Source organism: Etheostoma cragini, chromosome 1 (assembly GCF_013103735.1).
Source record: "Etheostoma cragini isolate CJK2018 chromosome 1, CSU_Ecrag_1.0, whole genome shotgun sequence".
NCBI classification, from domain to species: domain Eukaryota; kingdom Metazoa; phylum Chordata; class Actinopteri; order Perciformes; family Percidae; genus Etheostoma; species Etheostoma cragini.
Genome location: NC_048407.1, coordinates 24,117,106 through 24,136,959, shown reverse-complemented (window position 1 = coordinate 24,136,959; position 19,854 = coordinate 24,117,106). Strand labels below are relative to the sequence as shown.

The window sequence follows — 19,854 nt, the reverse complement described above, 5'->3', positions numbered from 1 at the left end:
GAGAGAATGACAGCCCAGCCCATCACGCCACCCTCTGTTTATTTTTATTATTTTAGTCTTTCTCCTTTGCTTTTTTTCTTTCTGTGTCGTCTGTACACTTCTTTAGTGTAATTTACTAACTTTATCAAATCTTCATGACAAATTAACTCCTTCATCACACAAATAAACAGTAGTCAACCCTAGTTATACATCATCAATTAATTTACTGTACATTCAGACATCCTGGCGCTAAACTAAAACAAAAGCGCATCTTTTCTGAATCAGAGAATGGTGATTCAACAACACTTTATTGCTTTTATAATGACAGCATACACTATAAAGTACTGTAATACTCATGGCTATAAAGGAGAGGAGAAGGATTCTTTAAAAAAGTTGTTTAAATTGTCCACGTTTTGCTTCATAACTACTTATTGTGGGCAAACTTTATTGATTTTTTTATCATCGTAGGAAAGAAAGTATTTAAAATGACTTGTAAACTTGAAAACACAAGACATATGTTGTTGAAATAAGTAGCAATTGCAAAACAGCAATTTTCTTGACAGTTGACAATTGTTCGTTGTTTTCTTTTTTTCTGCTTTGTTTCGAGTCGTCAATGATGTTATAGAGCAGTTTTTTTTATTACAAAAATAAACAAGCAAAATGTACTCTCTAAATGCAAATAGATCGGTACAAAATATGTGCCGATTTGTGTTCAATGCATGATAAATATTGTTTATATAAAAGTTTAGCGTATCATTCACAGTCCAAGTTTTTGAGGAAAGGGAAAGGTTTCGCTCGACGGTTCCTGTTTCTTCGCCCCTAAAATATTCCCAGCGATTCATGTCCGTCACATTGTTGTGCACATGTGCAACACAGAATCTGTCTGTGACCATTAAAGAAAAAATCTATCACTGTAAATGGCCCATATTTCTGTGTTTTACTGTGTCTTTTAACTCGGTCTTTGTAAAGGTGCTGACTTAAGTTGTGCGTGTGACATTAAAAAACTATCAGCGTGTTTAATATAGGTTGATGTTCAATGCAAAATTGTATATAAGCCTTTGATTTTCAAAATTATCAATCTGGTTTCAAATAGGAGCGCCACAATCCACCTTTTTCATAGACAAACTATAGAAAATATCTGACGAGATGAAACAGAACAGGCACTTAAATATTTAGAAGTGCGGAAAAGCCCACAGCTCCGATCGCTGTTTTCCAACCTTTTCAGGTATGTTGTCCTCAGTATGAATGCTCCTGTACGTAGCTGATACGCACTTCTCTTGACCTCCGCAGATAATTCATTTCCCCTTTATCCCCGTCTTTTTTTCACCATTCACCCCCCGCACACACTTCTCCTCTCTCTCCCCACACGCCCCTCCCTCGTGGAGCTGTCACCTTTCTGCACCCGCTCAGTCCCTATTAAGGCCGACAGCCCATCTGCCGCCTGCCCCGCTAACAGCTCCCGTCGCTAACACACACACACATCCACATTTACTCAGACACACAAAGGGCTGCAGTGTCGAACCCTACTTGCCCTGATGCACGTGCAGACACGCGCAGAGGAACATAGTCACACACATTTGCATATAAATATGTTAATTACCTCAGTATTTGTGATTATCTAATGATCATTTTAATGTATTACTGTTACACACACACACTCACAAATACATGACTTTATCAGACTCTGTTCATGAGATGTTTTACAAATATGTCTTTATTATAGCACATGTGCAGATATTACATTTACATTTTTAACAGTTATCTGACAACATTATCAGGAACAACTAACAGTGCAGTCTTCTCTCGCCACCTTTTACCAGCCAGGAGCCTAGTATTGGATGCAAGAGCCACAGTTGTATTGTTAAGATGCAAGAAAGGGAACAGTATAAAAGGAAAATAGATTTGAATTTTTTATTTTTTTTCTTTGCTTTGTACGATTTTCGTTTTTGCATATTGCGAGGTGGTGGACTGGATCTGCCTGTTCTTTTGCCATTTATGTCCTCCAAATTAATTTGTCATCTTAGTTTCTTGTTCATCAGTGCTCATATGTCATCTACAGTATGCAACTGTGTTTGTTAATAAAAAATGGTTATGTGAACATTTATGGTATATGTGACTGGAAGACATCACACTGCCCTAACTTGAGGGGTAATTAGAAAGGGCAGTTGGAGCCCTGTGTGTGTATGTGTGCGTGTTGTGGCATTTGCTCCCTTCAGGAATAGGTGCGTTTTGCATTAGCAAGAATGGCAACTGTCTCATCAATCACTGCATCACCATGTCACACACACACACACACACACACACACACACATACACACACACACGCACACACACATACTGTGTCACGGTCATTCTGTTCACAGATGGGCCAGCAACACATGAGCGAGTCACTGAGCATCAGAAAGACACCCACAATCTCCTTACTTTTACACACACACACACACACACACACACACACACACACACACAAACCTCTACAATGTGAGCATGTGTGTCTGTGCTGGTGCCGCTTACATGTAGTGACAGGAGCGTGAAATAGGTCAGGTAGAATCACATAGGTTAATACTCTTCCCTTTTTTCTCTCCTTTTGCTTTGTATGCATATATAAATATTTATGACATGAACTATTTATTTTGTTGATGTGTAAGTACTTTTATCGCGATTGTTTCTATTGTATTTTTCTCTTGTAAGATTTCTCGGCATTGAAAAGAACAACAAACCGCTGTTGATGCCTGATTTAAATGATCGTTTGCTGATTTTAAGATGCCTTTTAGCCTAAATGTAATCTCCTGGAATGAATGAAGACATGAAAAAAACCGATTACTTAGCCAAAAGGTATAATTTAATAAACCAGAATCTTACTTTGTAATCCCCAACAGTTTTAGTGTCCATAATGCAAGTGGCAGACTGGAGGTTGCCTAAAACACTGTAATAGGGATTTGTCTCAGGACATGGTAAACTCAGGTTTTCTTATAATAATGCATCTCATGGTTCATGGTAATGAGGATGTAAAGCTATAGTATACAAGGAAGTCACATCACCCTTCCAATGTTTGGAATTTCATCCTTTTATCTTCGTCCTATTAAGCTCTACTTTCCATTTCATTTGTTACGTTGGTCCGTGGAAGGATTCCCAATTCACGAACAGCTTGTATGTGACTGGAAAGGTTGGGATGGGGATTCAAACTAACATCACATATACATGGTACTGGGTGTACCTTAGTCCGGCGTGACACCAGGACGCTCCCCCAATAAAAAAAAGCAGTATTAAGTGTTGCCTGTCTATATAGCATTGTGACACCGCAACCAAAGCCAATAAGTGTCTGAAGCAGCAGCAGCAAGATATTGATTCCTCCTATTCACCAGAGTGGAACTAAAACCTACATATTACACACCCTGGCCCTCCACCTCTCACTGAGCCAACCCAGCGCTGTGTGTGTGTGTGTGTGTGTGGGGGGGGGGCTGTCAGACGAGTGATTGGTCTGTCTACCTGTCTGCCTACGTGGCCCTCACCTTAAAAGCAACCCACAGTGGGCCAACATTACACGCACATACATACGCTCCAATGTCTGTGTGCTCGTGTGGTAAAAGTGTTGTTAGAGCAGTTTGTGACTCACACTAACATCCTGTTCTGTTTACTGATACACAACACACACACTGGAGTGTGGTAATGACAGAAAATATTCAGCGGAACCAAAACAACATCAATTGAAACAAGTAGGATTATTTTATGTAATAGCTATTTAGCTTCTTGCATTGCTCAACGAGCTCCCGGTGTTTTTGCTTTGACAAGTTTGCTGTGAAAAAATTAGAAGAGTCAGAAAATATTTACTGTTTCAATTTGTAGATTTCTCAGAAAAGTTTCAAAGTTAAATATAGATAAAAAAAAAAATGTAGGCCCATATCGGAATAACCAAGCAAAATTATTTGGACTTATCTGTCATGGCAAAATAAATACTAATCCTCAAAATGCAAAGCACAGGAACGCCTCAAGCATCGCCAGCAGGCGTCTCTTATGCATTATTTCAGAGGGATCACTTACCAGTTGTGTCCTGACATCTGTTTGCCAGCCTGAATTGGTTTCTTTATTTTCTATATTTTGTTTGGGTGTAATAAAATGATTTTCTTCCCAAAAGCCCCTTTCTATTCTCCCCTGATAGTTTGGTTTAAATGTTGACCACCCAGCCAATTTTATCATAAACCTTGCCTTCTCTCCTCGTTGACGTCAGCTATATGCACCTTCCCCTTTTCTTGTACCCCACGTTTTTAATTCACTTATTTTTTTGCAATGGATAATTTTGACTCTGTTGCCCGCGGTGACCTTATCACCCTGGCGACAGCTCCTCCCCTGACGACAGTGCTGGGTTTGAGTGACGGATAGCAGTCCCTCCTCCGGTGCTTTTACTTTTATATTCCCTCAGTCTGAAAGACTTTTTTTGCTAGGCTAAAAGTGGTAAAACTCCTCTGACGTTAAACACAGGCGGGGTGTGCTTCAATTAGCTGCCTGACGCATGCACCAGATTGCACACAGACAGATGCATTTGACAGAAATGTGTTAGCACATTCCAGGATCAAAGTCTCGTGTACTAGTTTAAAGTCACAACCCGTCCTCTGTGCATCTGTTGGTCTGTGTGTCAGTCAGTCTTTTCTATGCGTCTTCAAACTTGACTGTCCACATGCCTACCTGTCTCTATCGTGCCTTGGGTAAGGCGTACACATATATCTATGTTGAATGTGTGTGCTGTGTGTGCTTTAACTACATGTTTAACACATGGCATGGTCTTTAATTTATGGTGTAACATTTATTTTATAATACTTTGTTTTGTTTTTATTCTTTATCGTACCGAAAGGTTTTTCTTCCTATTTCTATCCATGTTAGTGTCCTTACCTAATGTTAAAAAAATCTCTATATATAAATATACAGATAGATCTTTAGATTTACATTTCGTATTGCATTACATTATTTGTCCCTGAACAATTGATATGTATGTGTTCTCCTGATGTTTACGTTTTAAAACTTTTTTCTTTTTTTTTCTTTTTTTTACTTAACGGTAAAAAGGTTTGATCGCAAAGTACCATATGAAAGAACATGTCTCAGTTGGTCTTTCCCATCTGCAGTTTCTCTGCCTTATTCTTTTGCACTGGCTGTATTTTCACGCCTCCTTCTCTCACTTTGTCCCTTCCTGCAGAATGAACTTATCGAAGGGGCCATTGGTGAACAGCAGCAGTGACGATAACTCCAAGTCAACCTACAGTAAATGCGGCGCTGGCGCCTGGAGGATGCACCAGAGCTACGATCCACTGGAGGCCAACCACATGAGAGACGCACATGCCCTCTACAACCCCAGGTAAGACAGAATGACGAGCGGACCAAAGAAACACAAAAGGAAAGGGAAAGAAACATTTTAAAAGAAGAAGAACTTATGAATCAGGTTCAGTTTTACACAAAAGCCACACTTGACCTCTATAAACCTCAGATGAAAGAGAAAGAAGAGGCAAGCATTTGATACATCAAACGCCAGTGTTTTTAGTGGTCTGTTTGTGTGTGTGTGTGTGTGTGTGTGTGTGTGTGTGTGTGTGTGTGCGTGTGTGTGTGTGTGTGCGTGCGTGTGCATGCTTGTGAGAGAAAGAGAGAGACAAAGCACTGAGAACTCATACCCTCTGACCTATTAAAGCATGAGGGTTATGTAGTTTTGCCTTACTTAATTTTTATTTATGTACTGTACATCATGAATTTCTTCTTTTTCTTATTCCATGAAAGCAGGCTATATGTACAAACAGATTAAAGTGTATTTTACATTTTCTGCATACACGTTTCTATAAGATCCATATTTAAAATAAGCTGCTCTGCTTTTATGTCACCATTTGCAAAAGACAAATTACTATACTGTAGGCAATAAGCAGATTTACCAACAAAGCAGTTTCAGCAGCCTGTATTTTATCTGATTTTCCTTCTTTCTTTTATAAATCCAACACTATGAGTTCCTCGAGTAACTGCTGAGATTTCACATTATTACAAACCTTAATCAATTATTTTTGTTTATCAGTAACAACAGCCAAGGTCCTTGGAGTAGCCCAGTCTAAAATGTAAGGTTCCGCTTTCTAAGTGGTGTATGTTTGATATTTAATGAGGAGTTTTCAGTTGTAAGATTACTACAAATATATATAAAAAAAAAAACATGGCAAAGTGTGGAGAAAGGACTTAATTTTCTTCAACTTAAAACTAGTTTTGGTGTGCGCAGGTGTCCATATGTTTGCTACAAATTCTACCTAACACATTACTCAATGTGCAAATGTAAATATTTAATTTTGAAAAGGTATACTTATACTGCTACGTACCTGGAGCACTGTCTTTGTTTTGTTTATTATTTTTAAAGTGTATATCAAGCAGCCGAGAAAGCGGGATTCAGCTTCTGGCTCAAGGACACTTCAGTAGTGCAAATGCTTCACAGCATAGAGGCTTTATATTATATCTTTCAGTTGAAGGACAGTCACTGCTACCATTACAGTAATCCCCCATGCCATCTGCATGTGCAATAAAGCATGGAAAGTTTAACCAAAGGGATGTTTTACTTTAAAGTTCTCTAGTTCTAGGTTTGTTTTGTTTGAGGCAGGTGAAACTGAAGGCTGCCATAGTCCATTTTTTAAATATGCTGCGTGTTTCATGGTAACACAAAGCAAATATGGGACGCATGAAACACCGACAGAATTTCTCTCTCTTCATTTTCCTCCACCCTCTCTGCCACTTCCTCTCTCTGTCTTTTAATCATTGGTAAACGATAGAGCATCATGCCCAGATTTCAAAGGTCTAATTTTAAGCATTTGTTTTGTACATAATGAGCACAATGCTGGTTTGTTGCACATAGGTTTGTATTTTATTTAATATTTTCTCAACTGAGATTGTTGGGACCCAGCACGGCCAATGATTTGAAAAATATATTATAAAATGCCATAGTGTCAAAAAGTGCTCAGATTACCTTTCCAAAACTTTATCTGTTGGTCGGGTATTTGATGATAACTCGCTGGATTTAATCTGTTTGTAACCAAACAACATTATGCAACATGGTCTCAGTAACTGACATGATTAACTTAAGGAACAATACAATCATGCATTATGATGTTATTGTTTTATTATTGCAGCCTATTAAAACACTTTTGATTAATGTATTGTTAGTCTTTTGCAGAGCGTGTGTGTGTGTGTGTGTGTGTGTGCGCGCACGCACTGTAGACTGGGATGTCTTAGTCCAATAGGATTTCAGGGTTAGTCTGGGTCAAGCCAATTAGAGGTCTGGCAAGCCATTCTCACGCAGACTCTCAGCCAGTCACCAAGAGGAGTATGACTAGCACAATGTGTGTGTGTGTGTGTGTGTGTGTTGGTGTGTGTGTGTGTGTTTGTGTGTGTGGGTGAGAGTTGGCAAACAGGAAAGTCTAGTGATGAGAGGTGTAAAGGTTTGCCAGGGGCTAGAGAGTGACCCCATGGCTTGACGTCATACACTACATCCGCGCTAACGTATAGGCACACTCTAAAACTCTGCACTGGGGAACATTATTTGCGCTGCATTGGTTCAACTTTTGGACAAGTGAAAACAAACTTCAGAATTTATCTCAAGAAGTTTACTGAAACACTGCAGTTGAGGAATATATATATTGTATTAAACAGAGCAATCTATCCTCATCAATATGCTCACAAGCAGTAAGTCACATGAACATCCCCTCTAGGATATCTGACCTACGACTCTGTTGATTGGATTTAGTCACCCAATTGACATTAATACTGTCTCACACACACACAGACTCGATGCGTCTTTGGGGGGAAAAAACTACAATTTACAATTGATATACTTGTGGCCAAAATATTTAAATATTTCAACGTGTTTATTGATTTGGAACAATATTTACAGGTTCTTTTGTTAGCACTGAGAAAGGCATTCTCATTTAATAAGTAAAAAACCCAAACTGTTTTATTTTTATTTTCTGGAGCTTTTGCTCAAATGAAAACTTATGAAAGAATTCCTGATTTGTTTTTGGAGATCTGCAGTTTTCATTGGGCGGCAACAATGTTATTCCTCTTTTTATTTAGGCCATCAAACCATGGGAATGTGATTGATGTCAGGCGGCCAGGATGCGCTTGAATACACACACAAACACACACACACATACACACACACACAAAAACACTCACTCACACATTGCTGTAAACTGAGCCCCATGTAATCATAATGATAAAGCAGATTGCCTTAACACACAGATGGGCTTCCCAACAGCTCTGTGTGTGTGCGTGTGTGTGTGTGTGTATGTGTGTTTGTGTGTGTGTGTGTGTGAGCGTGCAAGTGTGGACAACGCTGATTGGATTGCAGATTTATAGAAGAGGATTACTGCTGGAGCAGAGAGAGAGAGCCAAAGAGAGAGAGGGTTCCAGACACTCACCTCTCATTAACTTCCACCCCCTTCACCTCAACTTGCCTTATTTTCGTTCACGGGCAGCAACACACACACACACACACACACACACACAAACCCACACACACACAAAACATGCACAGTCAAGATGCTGTGTCGTTGCAGCACCTAATTTTTCCATGCAATGGCAGATGTATGCTTTTTAAATAATTTTATAATTTTATAATAAAAGGAGGATTTCCATTCTTGTAATGTGCAATTATGGCTTTTTAGGAAAGCAAAATTTGAAACAATGTGAAAGCATAGCCAATGCTGGAAAGATGAGCAGCAGTGGACAGGCACTTATTGTCACTGTATTGTATGATTCATTTAAAATTCAATTATGACATTGACACTGTAGAAAAATGGAAAAAATAAATGAAAAGTATACATTTAAAGAGAATGTAAAATAGACAGAAAGAAACAGGTACCTGTAGGCCAGCAAGAGACAGACAAAGAGGTAGAGACAGTGGGCACTCCAGCAAACCTGATTATGACTGGATGTGAATTAGATTCCCTAACAGATGGTCCAGGATCGAGGCTGTAAGGTGCATCCGCCAGCAGTGAGGGGAGGGATGGGTAGAGGAAGGAGGGCAAGAGGAAAAAGAGGAAAGATCAGGCAAGTCGAGGAGGCAAAGGGGACAAGTGTCAACACCAGTTGTTGACAATACAGATGCATTTAGTTTGAAGGCTTTTAAATTATTATTTAAAACATTTGGGTAAAATGGGAGGAATTAGACATAGATTAACAACATTCACTTTCTTGTTTTGACCTACAGTCACACATCATACAGTAAACGTAATGACCAGGCTGACTCTCCACTGTTCACTTGGGTCAGAATATTAGTTCTTCCTTCTTCTTAATGAGTTATTTGTAGAATAATGAATGCTGAATTCAGTAGGAAGCTGTGAACTTACATTACACTTATTGACAGTGGATTGTATGACGAAACATAACATTAAATTGAGACAGGCTGACATGGACACTGTAGAAAATGGAAAAAATAAAGAAAAATAGTAGACATTCAAAGAGAATGTAAAATAGACAGAAAGAAGCAGGTACGTGGCTGAATCTCTACTGTTAAAATGTATCAGAATGTTAGATCTTTCTTTTTCTTAATGTGTAATGAATGCTAAATTCCGTAGGAATCTGTGAACTTAGCCTGTTAAGGGCAGATTTTCACAATTTTTACAGATGCTGTGCATTATTGTACATACTCTAGCTCTCCTTCTCTCTCTCTCCCTGTGATGGATAGGTGTAAATCATCACAATCCTGTAGTGACAGCCCAATTTCCCCAAATCTGATCTGCTTAAAGAATGCAGCGTTGGCGCGCTACTCGCTGATGTCTCGTCTCCTCTCCTCTTCTCTTCTATCCTGGCCTCCCCTCTCCCACATTTTTTTTTCAGATCGAGCACCACTTTATTTCACACACTCTCTCTCTTTCTGGCTCTCCTCTCTTTTGCAGCATTGTGCTCTCTGTTCCCATTCCTTCCTTGTCTGTTTTCCCCTTTTCTCCCCTCCCCTCGCTCTGCCTCCATCCCATGTCACATTTGAAAGCCTTGTCATATTTACTAGAGTGGAAATCCTCTTTCACCATCTGCTTAATAAAATGTGCTTTAATCCGATGGGGGATATTTAGTTTTTTTAAACACTTTTTTTTATTATACTTCTGTGCAATTTCATTTGATATGGCACCTTGCCCATCTCTATTTATCTGTCTGAGTATGAGAGAGAGTGTAGGATTGTACTCAGAGAGCTGTACGTCTCAATGTACACAAATGGTCAAATGTTTAAGTGTGCGTTTGTGTGCGTGACTGCGTGCGTTTCTGTCAGCCACAATGGAAAGTGTCTGTAAGTGTTTGGAAGGGCTGTTACACCCCTAATGCTTAGCGATAACACTATTAATCCACACACACCCACACACACACACACACACAGATAGCCAAACACTAACTTGATCAATTACCCTTCTTTTATTAAAGGAACCAGCCTACAATGTATGTCCCTTATACGTCTGCACAAACATCACCTGCCACTATCATGTGCATACGCTGTATGGATGTGTTCAGTCACATCAAATGTATTATGTATAATTTGTTCATTACAGGTTTTCATAAACCTGAGAAATAACATTTTTGATTTTGCTACGTGCAGTATCTCCTATGAAAAGGTTTACGTAACAAGGCGATGCATTCAATAATTTAGCTTATTTTCACTCTTCTGCCTTTCCAGTAAAAGGACTGAGGTCTTGAGGGCTCTACATGGTATGCAATTTAGTTTGCTAAATCCTGAAATTGAACTGAATTAGACATTTAATTTGTGTATTCAATGATTTAGTAAATAACTACCTGAAAACAGATTAACTATTAACTGTACTCATGATGTGCAGCATGCTGGACAGAGTTTAGCTGTTTTAGAGGTTTGAAGCACTCCTCTTACAGTAGACAACCACCCTTACAAATACAATGACACACAGCAGATAAAGGAGACAGAAAGAGAGAGGGGCAAAGAGAGAGAGACAAAGAGAGAAGTAAGGAGAGAGAGAGACATGGTGACAAAGATAGCGCGTGGCAGGAACACACTTATCAGAAACTGCTCCACAAGAAAATGACCTAAATCATCAAGATTCCCATCTGACACACGCACACACACACACACACACACACACACACACACACACACACACACACACACACACACACACACACACACACAGGGTTAGCAGTGCACTGCCTTTACGTTTTTTCCCTGAACAAGCTCAACCTCTTCCTATCTTTCCACTTAAATAAGTACACCAATGCAGTCAGACCCTCAAATCTAAATCATTTTTTTAAAGACCAGGGAAGACCTTGAGAGGAAAAGGAATTCCCTTAAAAAGTTGGAATATGACTTTTATGAAAAGAGACCGAAAAAAGAAAAGAGAAGAAGATTAAACACCTCTAAGTGATGATTGAAGAAATATGCAATGTATTGATATCACTAAACATGATATTCCTGAAGAGTCTGTAGTTTAGAAAGTACATAATTCTTAATCAATCGTGTTTGGCGGAGCGGAGACTTCCCTGTATGTTGTCTCCCACTGTGTATCCATTCACATCTAGAGTGTGTGTGTGTGTGTGTGTGTGTGTGTGTGTGTGTGTGTGTGTGTGTGTGTGTGTGTGTGTGTGTGTCTGTGTGTAGATAGTTTTGCACAGCAAAGGTATGTGTAGGTCTGTCTGTTAAATTAGATTCATACCTAGAAGGAGTCGTAGTGTCTAAACACACTCACACACTCACATTTCCTCTCCTCTGCTGGTCTTTACAGCCCGACAGCCTATTGGGCAGAATGTGTTTTAGCCATTATCACATTGATTGTATGTAATCAGGGGTTTATTCTGCAGCCAATGAAGTGAATTACAGGTTTCCTGCCCCACTAACACTGTAACAATTGATCTGCTCCCTGGTGTGTGTGTCTGTTTGTGTGGTGTGTGTCACAGGGTCTGGATGCACGAGAAAGAGAGAGAAGCAATGATAGTGTGTTTGCGTGTGAGAAGTAGAAACAACTAGAGAGAGAGGGAGCGGCTGACACCCAAAGAGAGCAGGAAAGAGAGGGCGAGAGAGAACTCAGTAGGAGGCAGAGTGGTTTAGATTGACTGTCGCTGCGTGAGTTTATATTTTTTATTTTATTCATCTTTCTCCCTGAAAACAACTATAATCATCGTCACACTGTGAGTCTATGGAGCTAAACTCAAACTCTCTAAACATAGATTATTTTCTCTCTCTATTTTTTTGCCTTTGAACCGCACACACCTTATACAATGCACGTGTAAAAACACAGATTCAATTACTTCTTATCCAGTAAATGGCACACCAAATGCATTTTTACATGTTTGCTTGTGTTTTTCTTTGTCCCAGTGGAATAATTAAGTCCCCATGAAATAGAAAAATGTGTTATTGCTGTAATTCTTTAACAACAGCTGTAGTCTTCTCATGTTTAACCTATGTTGCTGCTAACAAGTCAAGTTTATGCGTGTGTGTGCGTGTGCAAACACTCACCAGTGCATATATCGAAGTAACAAGCTGACAAGCAGTTCAACAACCCTCCACAGATAGGAGCGCGTTGAAAACGGAGTACAACAGTGAGAGAAATAGAGCAAAGAAAGAAAAATAAACAGAGGAGTGTGAGGGCTGAAAAAGCAATTCAGTCAATTGATGAAATCGTTCTTTTCATTTGACTATGGAAATGTTAATGCATTTTTTTCTCCTGTTCCCCTTCTTACCCCATTCTTTAATTCAATGTTTTTTCTTTTCTGTCTTCCATCCTTCCTTCACTTCCCCTCCATTCCAAAGCACTGCCGGTATGATCTAGATAGAATTGTGTAAGGTTTTCACTCTCTCTCTTTTTTTCTTTTTGCTTATTGGACTGTGTGTTCTTATCAGCATCGAGAGCACAATGCTTGGTGTGATAGAAAGGTATTAGCCAACCCGTGGTAGCTACATTGTCAGCACTTCTCCCTTCTCTGTCTCTATTGCTACCATTTCTCTTTCCTCTATCTGTTTTTCCTCTCCCTTATTCCTTTCCACTCATTTTTTATCGAAATAAATGTGATTTTATGGTGTTAGGGCGGTGAGTTGTTTCATACCTCTACACTCAAGTTCATCAGGGTGTGGTCAAATTCATATAATTTAACAGAGCCTTTTCTATTGTCAGGGTAAGATTAAGGCAAATTCATGTCTCTTTTCATTATCTTCACATACAAATTCTTTATTTGAACTATATTGTTTGTTGGACCATATTTACTTGTAAGGCTAACATGTTTACCCACGAATTGCTGAGATCTATGACAGTAGAGTCCATCAGGACAAGGAAGATGAGTCGTCAAAATGAGTGATATCAAAGCCTGAATGGTTAGTGAAATGTTGATGTTAAAATGACACCCTGACTGTCCGTTTTAAACCTCTGTTCAACTCGCGGCTACTCACACTGCCTCTCTTCTGTTCTTTAACCTGGGGCAAAAACAGTTAGGAGTTGTTTGAGGATCAGTTTGTGTTTATGGCTGCCATCTAGCGAGGCAGTCATACAAAGATTGTATATAATAAAAGGGTGCAAGTGCACATTGAAACTAAAGGAGCACACAGCAAACAGCAGAGAGGCACAGAGTGAGGCAGAGTAGTTGCTCTAATACGATGATTGTATGTTTGTCCCTGCCAGTTGTCAGGACGCTGCATCAGCCCACCGCTCTAATGACAGCTTGTCATACTAAAGTGGCCCATCTTTTTTCAAAACACACAGAAAAAAGATTCTTCCTATCCATTTCTATTTTTTTAGAAATTATTCTATTCTTTTTGTTGTTGTCTCCATTCCCCGCCCTCCCCCCATCTACACATTCACATATTTATCTCTTTCTCATGAGTCACTGTGCCTTTAAAAAAAGTGAGAAATGACAAAGAAAGAAATCGGAATGGAGAAAATGACAGGGATCGAGCTGGAAATGGAGACAAGGGAAGGAAGTAATCGTTTTGGTGGGTGTTTGCGTCTCTGTATGTATGTGTGTGTGTATGTGTGTGTGTATTTGATGTCTGCAGGAACTAACAGACACTTTTGTCCACTTGCTCTGGGTGTCTTGGTCTGGTCTCATTCTGTATGTAGTTGGTGTCACAAACACTGTGTGTGGTCAATCTTTCCGTCACTAATCATAAAATCTAAACCTGTAATTAAAATGAAAATAAACTGTCAGTGCTCATTGCAATAGAATCTATGTATTCTACTATTAAGTTTTATATTTCGAAGAGCTATACATTTTTTTTTTTTTGTAACTTACATTTTACATGAAAGTGTCCATGGGTTCTATCCGTCAACTTTGGTAAGTGAATAAGTGTCCTACAATATGGTGCTCTTCCACTGAAGTGCATCAACATTATCAGAATAGCTGGAAGAAAATGAAATTCAAAACCCTTCTTCTGTAACAAAATTAGGCAAAACGGCTAATACTAAAATCTGATTCCTGCTCTTTTTTGTGTTTTACTGCAAACGTCTCATAATACGCTGCTCACGTCTTTGAGCCCCTTGTGAAAATACAAAAAGAAAAAGAAACACACTCAAGCCTTTTCCTCTTTATATAAACCTCTTTAAACACTGAAAACATAAAGAGTTGATACAAAAGGAGACCCAACCCCTTCTCTCTCTCTCTCCACACTCATCTGAAGAGCAGACAGGCACAATAAGACTGCTCTTTCAGCACTGAGCCATCGTTACATAGCGCCGTAATTATACTGATAACATACATACATAAATGCATTCAACCTCTCGCTCAGCACAGCGCACTGGCTGTGATTTCTTAATCTTCTTTCCTCTTCTCCTCTCCTCTGCACGCATGTCTTCTTTTTTATTCTTTTTATTCCTCCCCCTTCTACTGCCATTATTTTTCATTTATAAGCGGAGAGAGTGCGGGAGCACATAGTAAAGATGTACGGTAAGTTTGAGGAAAAGAGATGATAGAGAGAGAGAGCGAGAGAGAGAGAGAGAGAGAGAGAGACAGAGCTAATACAAGGAATGGAAAGGGAGAAGGATATACAGATAGATGAGAATTTGAGAGAGAGAGAGAAAGGAAAAAAGCACCTGAGATCTTTTGGCACTTAAACTCTTTCACTTAATGGTACTCAGAGGGATTGATGGTCGAAGGGAGGGGGCCCAAAAGAGCATAAAGAGTGAAAAGGAGAGATTAAATCATCACCATCACATCATCTGCTTAAATGTCTCTACTCTCTTTTTCTGTCACCACTATTTTCTCTCCCTCTACTAGAACACAGGCTGTGCGATCTCTCATCACCCCATCACTTTTTCCCACATTTACATGCATTTCTTCATATATTGTTTATTCTAGCACCTTTTATGTGTTTCTGTCTCTCCTTCTATATCCCTCTTCTCTCACCATCCCTTTTTACATCCTTTCCTGTACTTTCCTCTTTCTTGATTTGTGTCCAAACCTTTCTCGCCCCCCCCCCCCCCCCCCCCCCCCCCCCCCCCCCATTTGAAACAGAATGCATACCTTGGCATCAGATAAAAGGATTTATAGACATTGGTGAATACCACAAAGCCACGATTACTGCAGTCACTGAATTAGAAGAACTTGCAGCGAGGGGATGGGAGAAGTGGTGGTGGGAATAAAATATATAATGAAAATGGGGGAAAAGGCCAAAGTATTGTACATTATAAATGGCATGTCACTTTATAAAAAGGAAGAATTGACTGAAGGAAGCAATGAATTTCTGGGAAAGGTTTTACTTCACAGTGCCTGTCTAGGTTTGGCCAAAGGAAGAGGACTGCTTAGTTTTGCTGCTCATCAAACCCATTAAAGCACATTAAAACCCATTTGGCTATCATTATTTAATGTAGCCAACTCTTCTTTCTTACTTTCTCCATTCTGTCTGTCTGTCTTTCTTTCTGTCTGCCTACCTGTTTTACTGTCTACATCCATTCCCCATTCCCCCACCCTTCCCTCTCCCGACCGGCTCTATATTCTCCGTCAAGGCGCTGTCTGTGTTTTATGGGTCCCTGTAGAACAGGGATCTTTTACAGGCCGACTGGACTTTAGAAGCCCCTCGTTTAGCAGCATCCTGCCTTAATTAAAAACCCCTTTTGTGCTTTCTGCCTTTAACAATGAAAAGGGAGAAGGGAGGGTGGGCAGGGTTAGAGGGAGATAGAGTGGTAATGCAAAGAAGAAGAGAAAGAGAGAGTGGGTAGGGATAGAGTAAGAGAGAGAAAGAGAAAGAGAGATGCATTGAATAGGATGTGATAGGGAGACAGGCAGATAGATAGTAAGTTAGACAAAGGGAGGGATGGAGAGATACGGACTGAGAGAAGATAGCTGTTAATTACAACTGCCATTAACAAGACACCAGTCCGCCTCCTTAGGGAGAGAAAGAAGTAAAGAGAGGGAATAAGAAAGGGAAGCAGATTAGAGGAAAAGAGGGACGGCAAAACAAGAGGTGAGGAAACAGTAATACTTTAAATACTTTGGGACTGATTGGCAGTGATTTTTGTTTTGTTTTTTTTCAAACAGTTTTGTATTGCATCAATGGCCCTAACTTCTGAAACTGTGAGTGTGTGTGTGTGTGTGTGTGTGTGTGTGTGTGTGTGTGTGTGTGTGTGTGTGTGTGTATGTGTGTGTGTAAGAGCATTATGTATGTGTAAGGCTGTCTTTGGGATGATTGAGCAGCAGAGAGGCTGCTTACTGATTGCCGTCATGTAGAACAAGCTGCTATTGACCGGAAAGTGACGGATGTGTCGGCCCCGAGCATGTGTATGTGTTTATGTGTGGTACTGTAGAGGCTTCTTTGCTACTCTATTTTACACACAGTTTCCCAATGAACCACAGTCTATTTAGTTTTTGTACAAATTTCTCTTATTTCCCTGCTATTACCCTGTCCCTTTTTGCTCGTTCGTTATCATTTCTCTAAAGGAAAAAAAATAACAAATGTGATGGATGGATGGCCATCGAGGAAATACAACAACATTAGAACAAATGATTGCTATTATTGGACTTTCAAACATTGCCCTCACTGTATCTGTTTTTCTTCTTCTCTAACTTTCCTTAAACCTTTCCCTGTCTTGGTTTTCCCTCTTCTCTTAAATATCTATCATTATTCTGACATTTTTCTACATGACATGTTCTTGTAATACTTTCTTCTTCTTCTATTTGTTCCTTTCTCACTTCCTTAGGCTTCTCTGCAGAATGTCCAGTAAGGAGCGCCACCTTGAGTCCAACTGTCCGTCCTCCTATATAAAGACTGAGCCGTCTAGTCCAGCCTCCCTGACTGACAGCCTAAACCATCACTCCCCTGGTGGCTCCAGTGACGCCTCCGGCTCCTATTCGTCCACGATGAACGGCCACCCCAACGGCCTAGAGTCCCCTAGCCTTTACGGCTCCAACGCAGGACCCCTGGGTCCTGCTGGAGGCCCCGGATCAAAACGTTACGAGGACTGTTCGTCAACTATTGGGGAAGATTCACAGATTAAGTGCGAGTACATGTTGAATTCAATGCCCAAGAGGCTGTGTCTGGTGTGTGGGGACATTGCGTCAGGGTACCACTATGGAGTGGCATCCTGTGAGGCCTGCAAGGCCTTCTTCAAACGCACCATCCAAGGTTGGCTTCTATTTTGACTTTCTGTCTATAATCTATCTCTCTATGTTTGTCTGTCTACATGTCTGCCTCTGTGTCTGTCTAGATTAATATATGTTAAAAACTCTAGACATAACCCTAAGCTATGATCTATTCAGTGTTGATGCCAGAAGGTTGGCTGACGCAAGGTCAAAAGTCAAAGGTGAAGAGTTTTTTTTAAATTGACGGATGGGCTCCTTATTAAAGGGGAACATTCTTTCAGAGGAATATTGTACATAGCACCTAAAACATAAACTCTTTTTTTGCTTAAAATTAAATGCACAGACACACACACAAAAATACACTCTGTCACACACACACACACACACATACAACTGAGCCTTTATGGTAGATCCAGGACATATGATAAAAGCCCCAGGCCAGATGTGAACCCAGATTTTTATGTGGTACATGTTTCTGCAAAGTAAGCCACTAGGACACCCACCCCAGTCTATTTTTCTCTCACCTTTAACATTTCTTTCTCTGTCATGCATTCTCTCTCTCTCACTCACTCTCACACACACACACACACACACACACACACACACACACACACACACACAAATATAAACATTAGGTTATGCATACACATCAATTCCCAGACACGCCCCCCCGCCTTTCACCCTTAACCTTGACCTCTTCTTCATCGACAGCAAAGAGTAATTTCCAGGTAGTGGATTCCCAGATCTAGCTGCTTATGCTTTAAAAGCGTGTTAGCTATAAGCCTGTTGTCTAGGAGATAACGTGTTGTCACAGGAAGGTCAGAGGTTATGTCTTGAGGTCAGGAGTTCAGGTTTGGGGTTAGAGAAAAGAAGGGGTAGAGCAGTAATCCACATGATGAGAAGAGTACCAGGAATTAGGCTCAATAATCCTTTGCTTATCTTGTGTTAGGGCTAGAAGGAGTCCAGGATGTGCACAGGTATGTAGGATATTCTCTCCAGTTTTGTGGATATCCAGTTCATACTTAGTTTAATCAAGAGTATATCCTTCATTTACCCTTGTAAGCACAGTTCAGTCTTACACACCACCAATTAGCCATGAAGTAAGACAATATGTTTGCCATTTGTTCATTAGTCAACTCAGTTCAAAGGATACCGTAACCATTCTAGTTTCACATGATCTTTACAGTATGTGGGGGATCATTCAATATATTGTGCATGGAATTTAACAAATAAAGCACTTACAAACGGTACAAAATCTACAACTTCACTGATGAATTCATTGGGTTTTATGATGATTTTCATGTTCTATTCCACAGCAAGCACAACTGAACCTGATACGTATTACACTGTTTAACTCTATAGTATAAAACACTGTATAGTAAAACTGCAAATATTCTGTACTTTGTGAGTGCAAACAATTCCCATGAAAAGACTAAAATCAACAGTGTGTTAATCCATCTCCATATACTTTGACACTTAGCCATAAATCCATTTTTTCCTACTAAAGACTTCTTTGTAAACAGAAGAATATTCATACTTTCATGAATATACATACTTTCATATAGTAAAAAGCTAAGCAGCATTGGTTTTGGACAACAGAAATTTTCAGCCACTGCTTTGGAGCACTAGCAAGTATTTACAGCAGCAAGATGGTAAAGGTACTGAAGGACTGACTCAAAGTAAACCACAGTGCCCATGTTGATGATTAAGAAGGAACGTATCACCCAGTAGTGTGGCTTACTAACGTGTTTTTCATAGTTTTTTGGACAACAAATGGGGTCTCTGGCACAGATAGATAATATCAGGGGTTAGTAGGATCCATTCATTGTTGGTTTTGTTCTTTTGATGGGATTTGATGGCAATAAAAAATAAATATATAATATTACAATTGATAACCCATTAAACATAAATCCATTGAGCATTTTTAAGTATGGGAAATCATGTAACCGTTGTTGAATTCTATATTATATCAGGACTACCATGGTGGTTAACCGAGTCAGAATTCGATTAGCAAGTGATAAACCTTTGAAGACTGTGTTTGAGTATAAGTCTTTAATGATTTGTTCAAGTTTTTTAAAGTAACTAATAGGCCCCATTAGTCAGCAGGAATGCCCTCTTGTCAGTCAGTATGCCACTGCAAAAACCAAGGTACCAGTCTGCCAGCCAGCCAGCCATCATCGATACATTGAGCCGGACAGTCTGTCAGTCATATCGGACCGGATTCATCTATCTGCCTTTCCATCCATCCACCTATCTGTTGCTGCTTTTTGTTGTCTCCGATAAGCAGCTTTCATATTAAAGCCCCAGAGAGAGAGAGAGAGAGAGAGAGAGAGAGAGAGAGAGAGGGGGGGG

General features: G+C 39.8%; 1 protein-coding gene across 11 annotated transcripts in view; it reads left to right on the top strand.

The window, feature by feature from the left end:
* The window catches only part of esrrga (estrogen-related receptor gamma a), a 147,551-nt gene that overhangs the window by 83,697 nt on the left and 44,000 nt on the right, over positions 1–19,854 (top strand). For all 11 annotated transcript variants that reach the window (XM_034869455.1, XM_034869530.1, XM_034869537.1 and 8 more), the window contains 2 exons: positions 5,168–5,326; positions 17,121–17,545. In XM_034869455.1, coding sequence (XP_034725346.1) covers positions 5,168–5,326; positions 17,121–17,545 — 584 coding nt within the window. The remainder of the gene's footprint in view (positions 1–5,167; positions 5,327–17,120; positions 17,546–19,854) is intronic.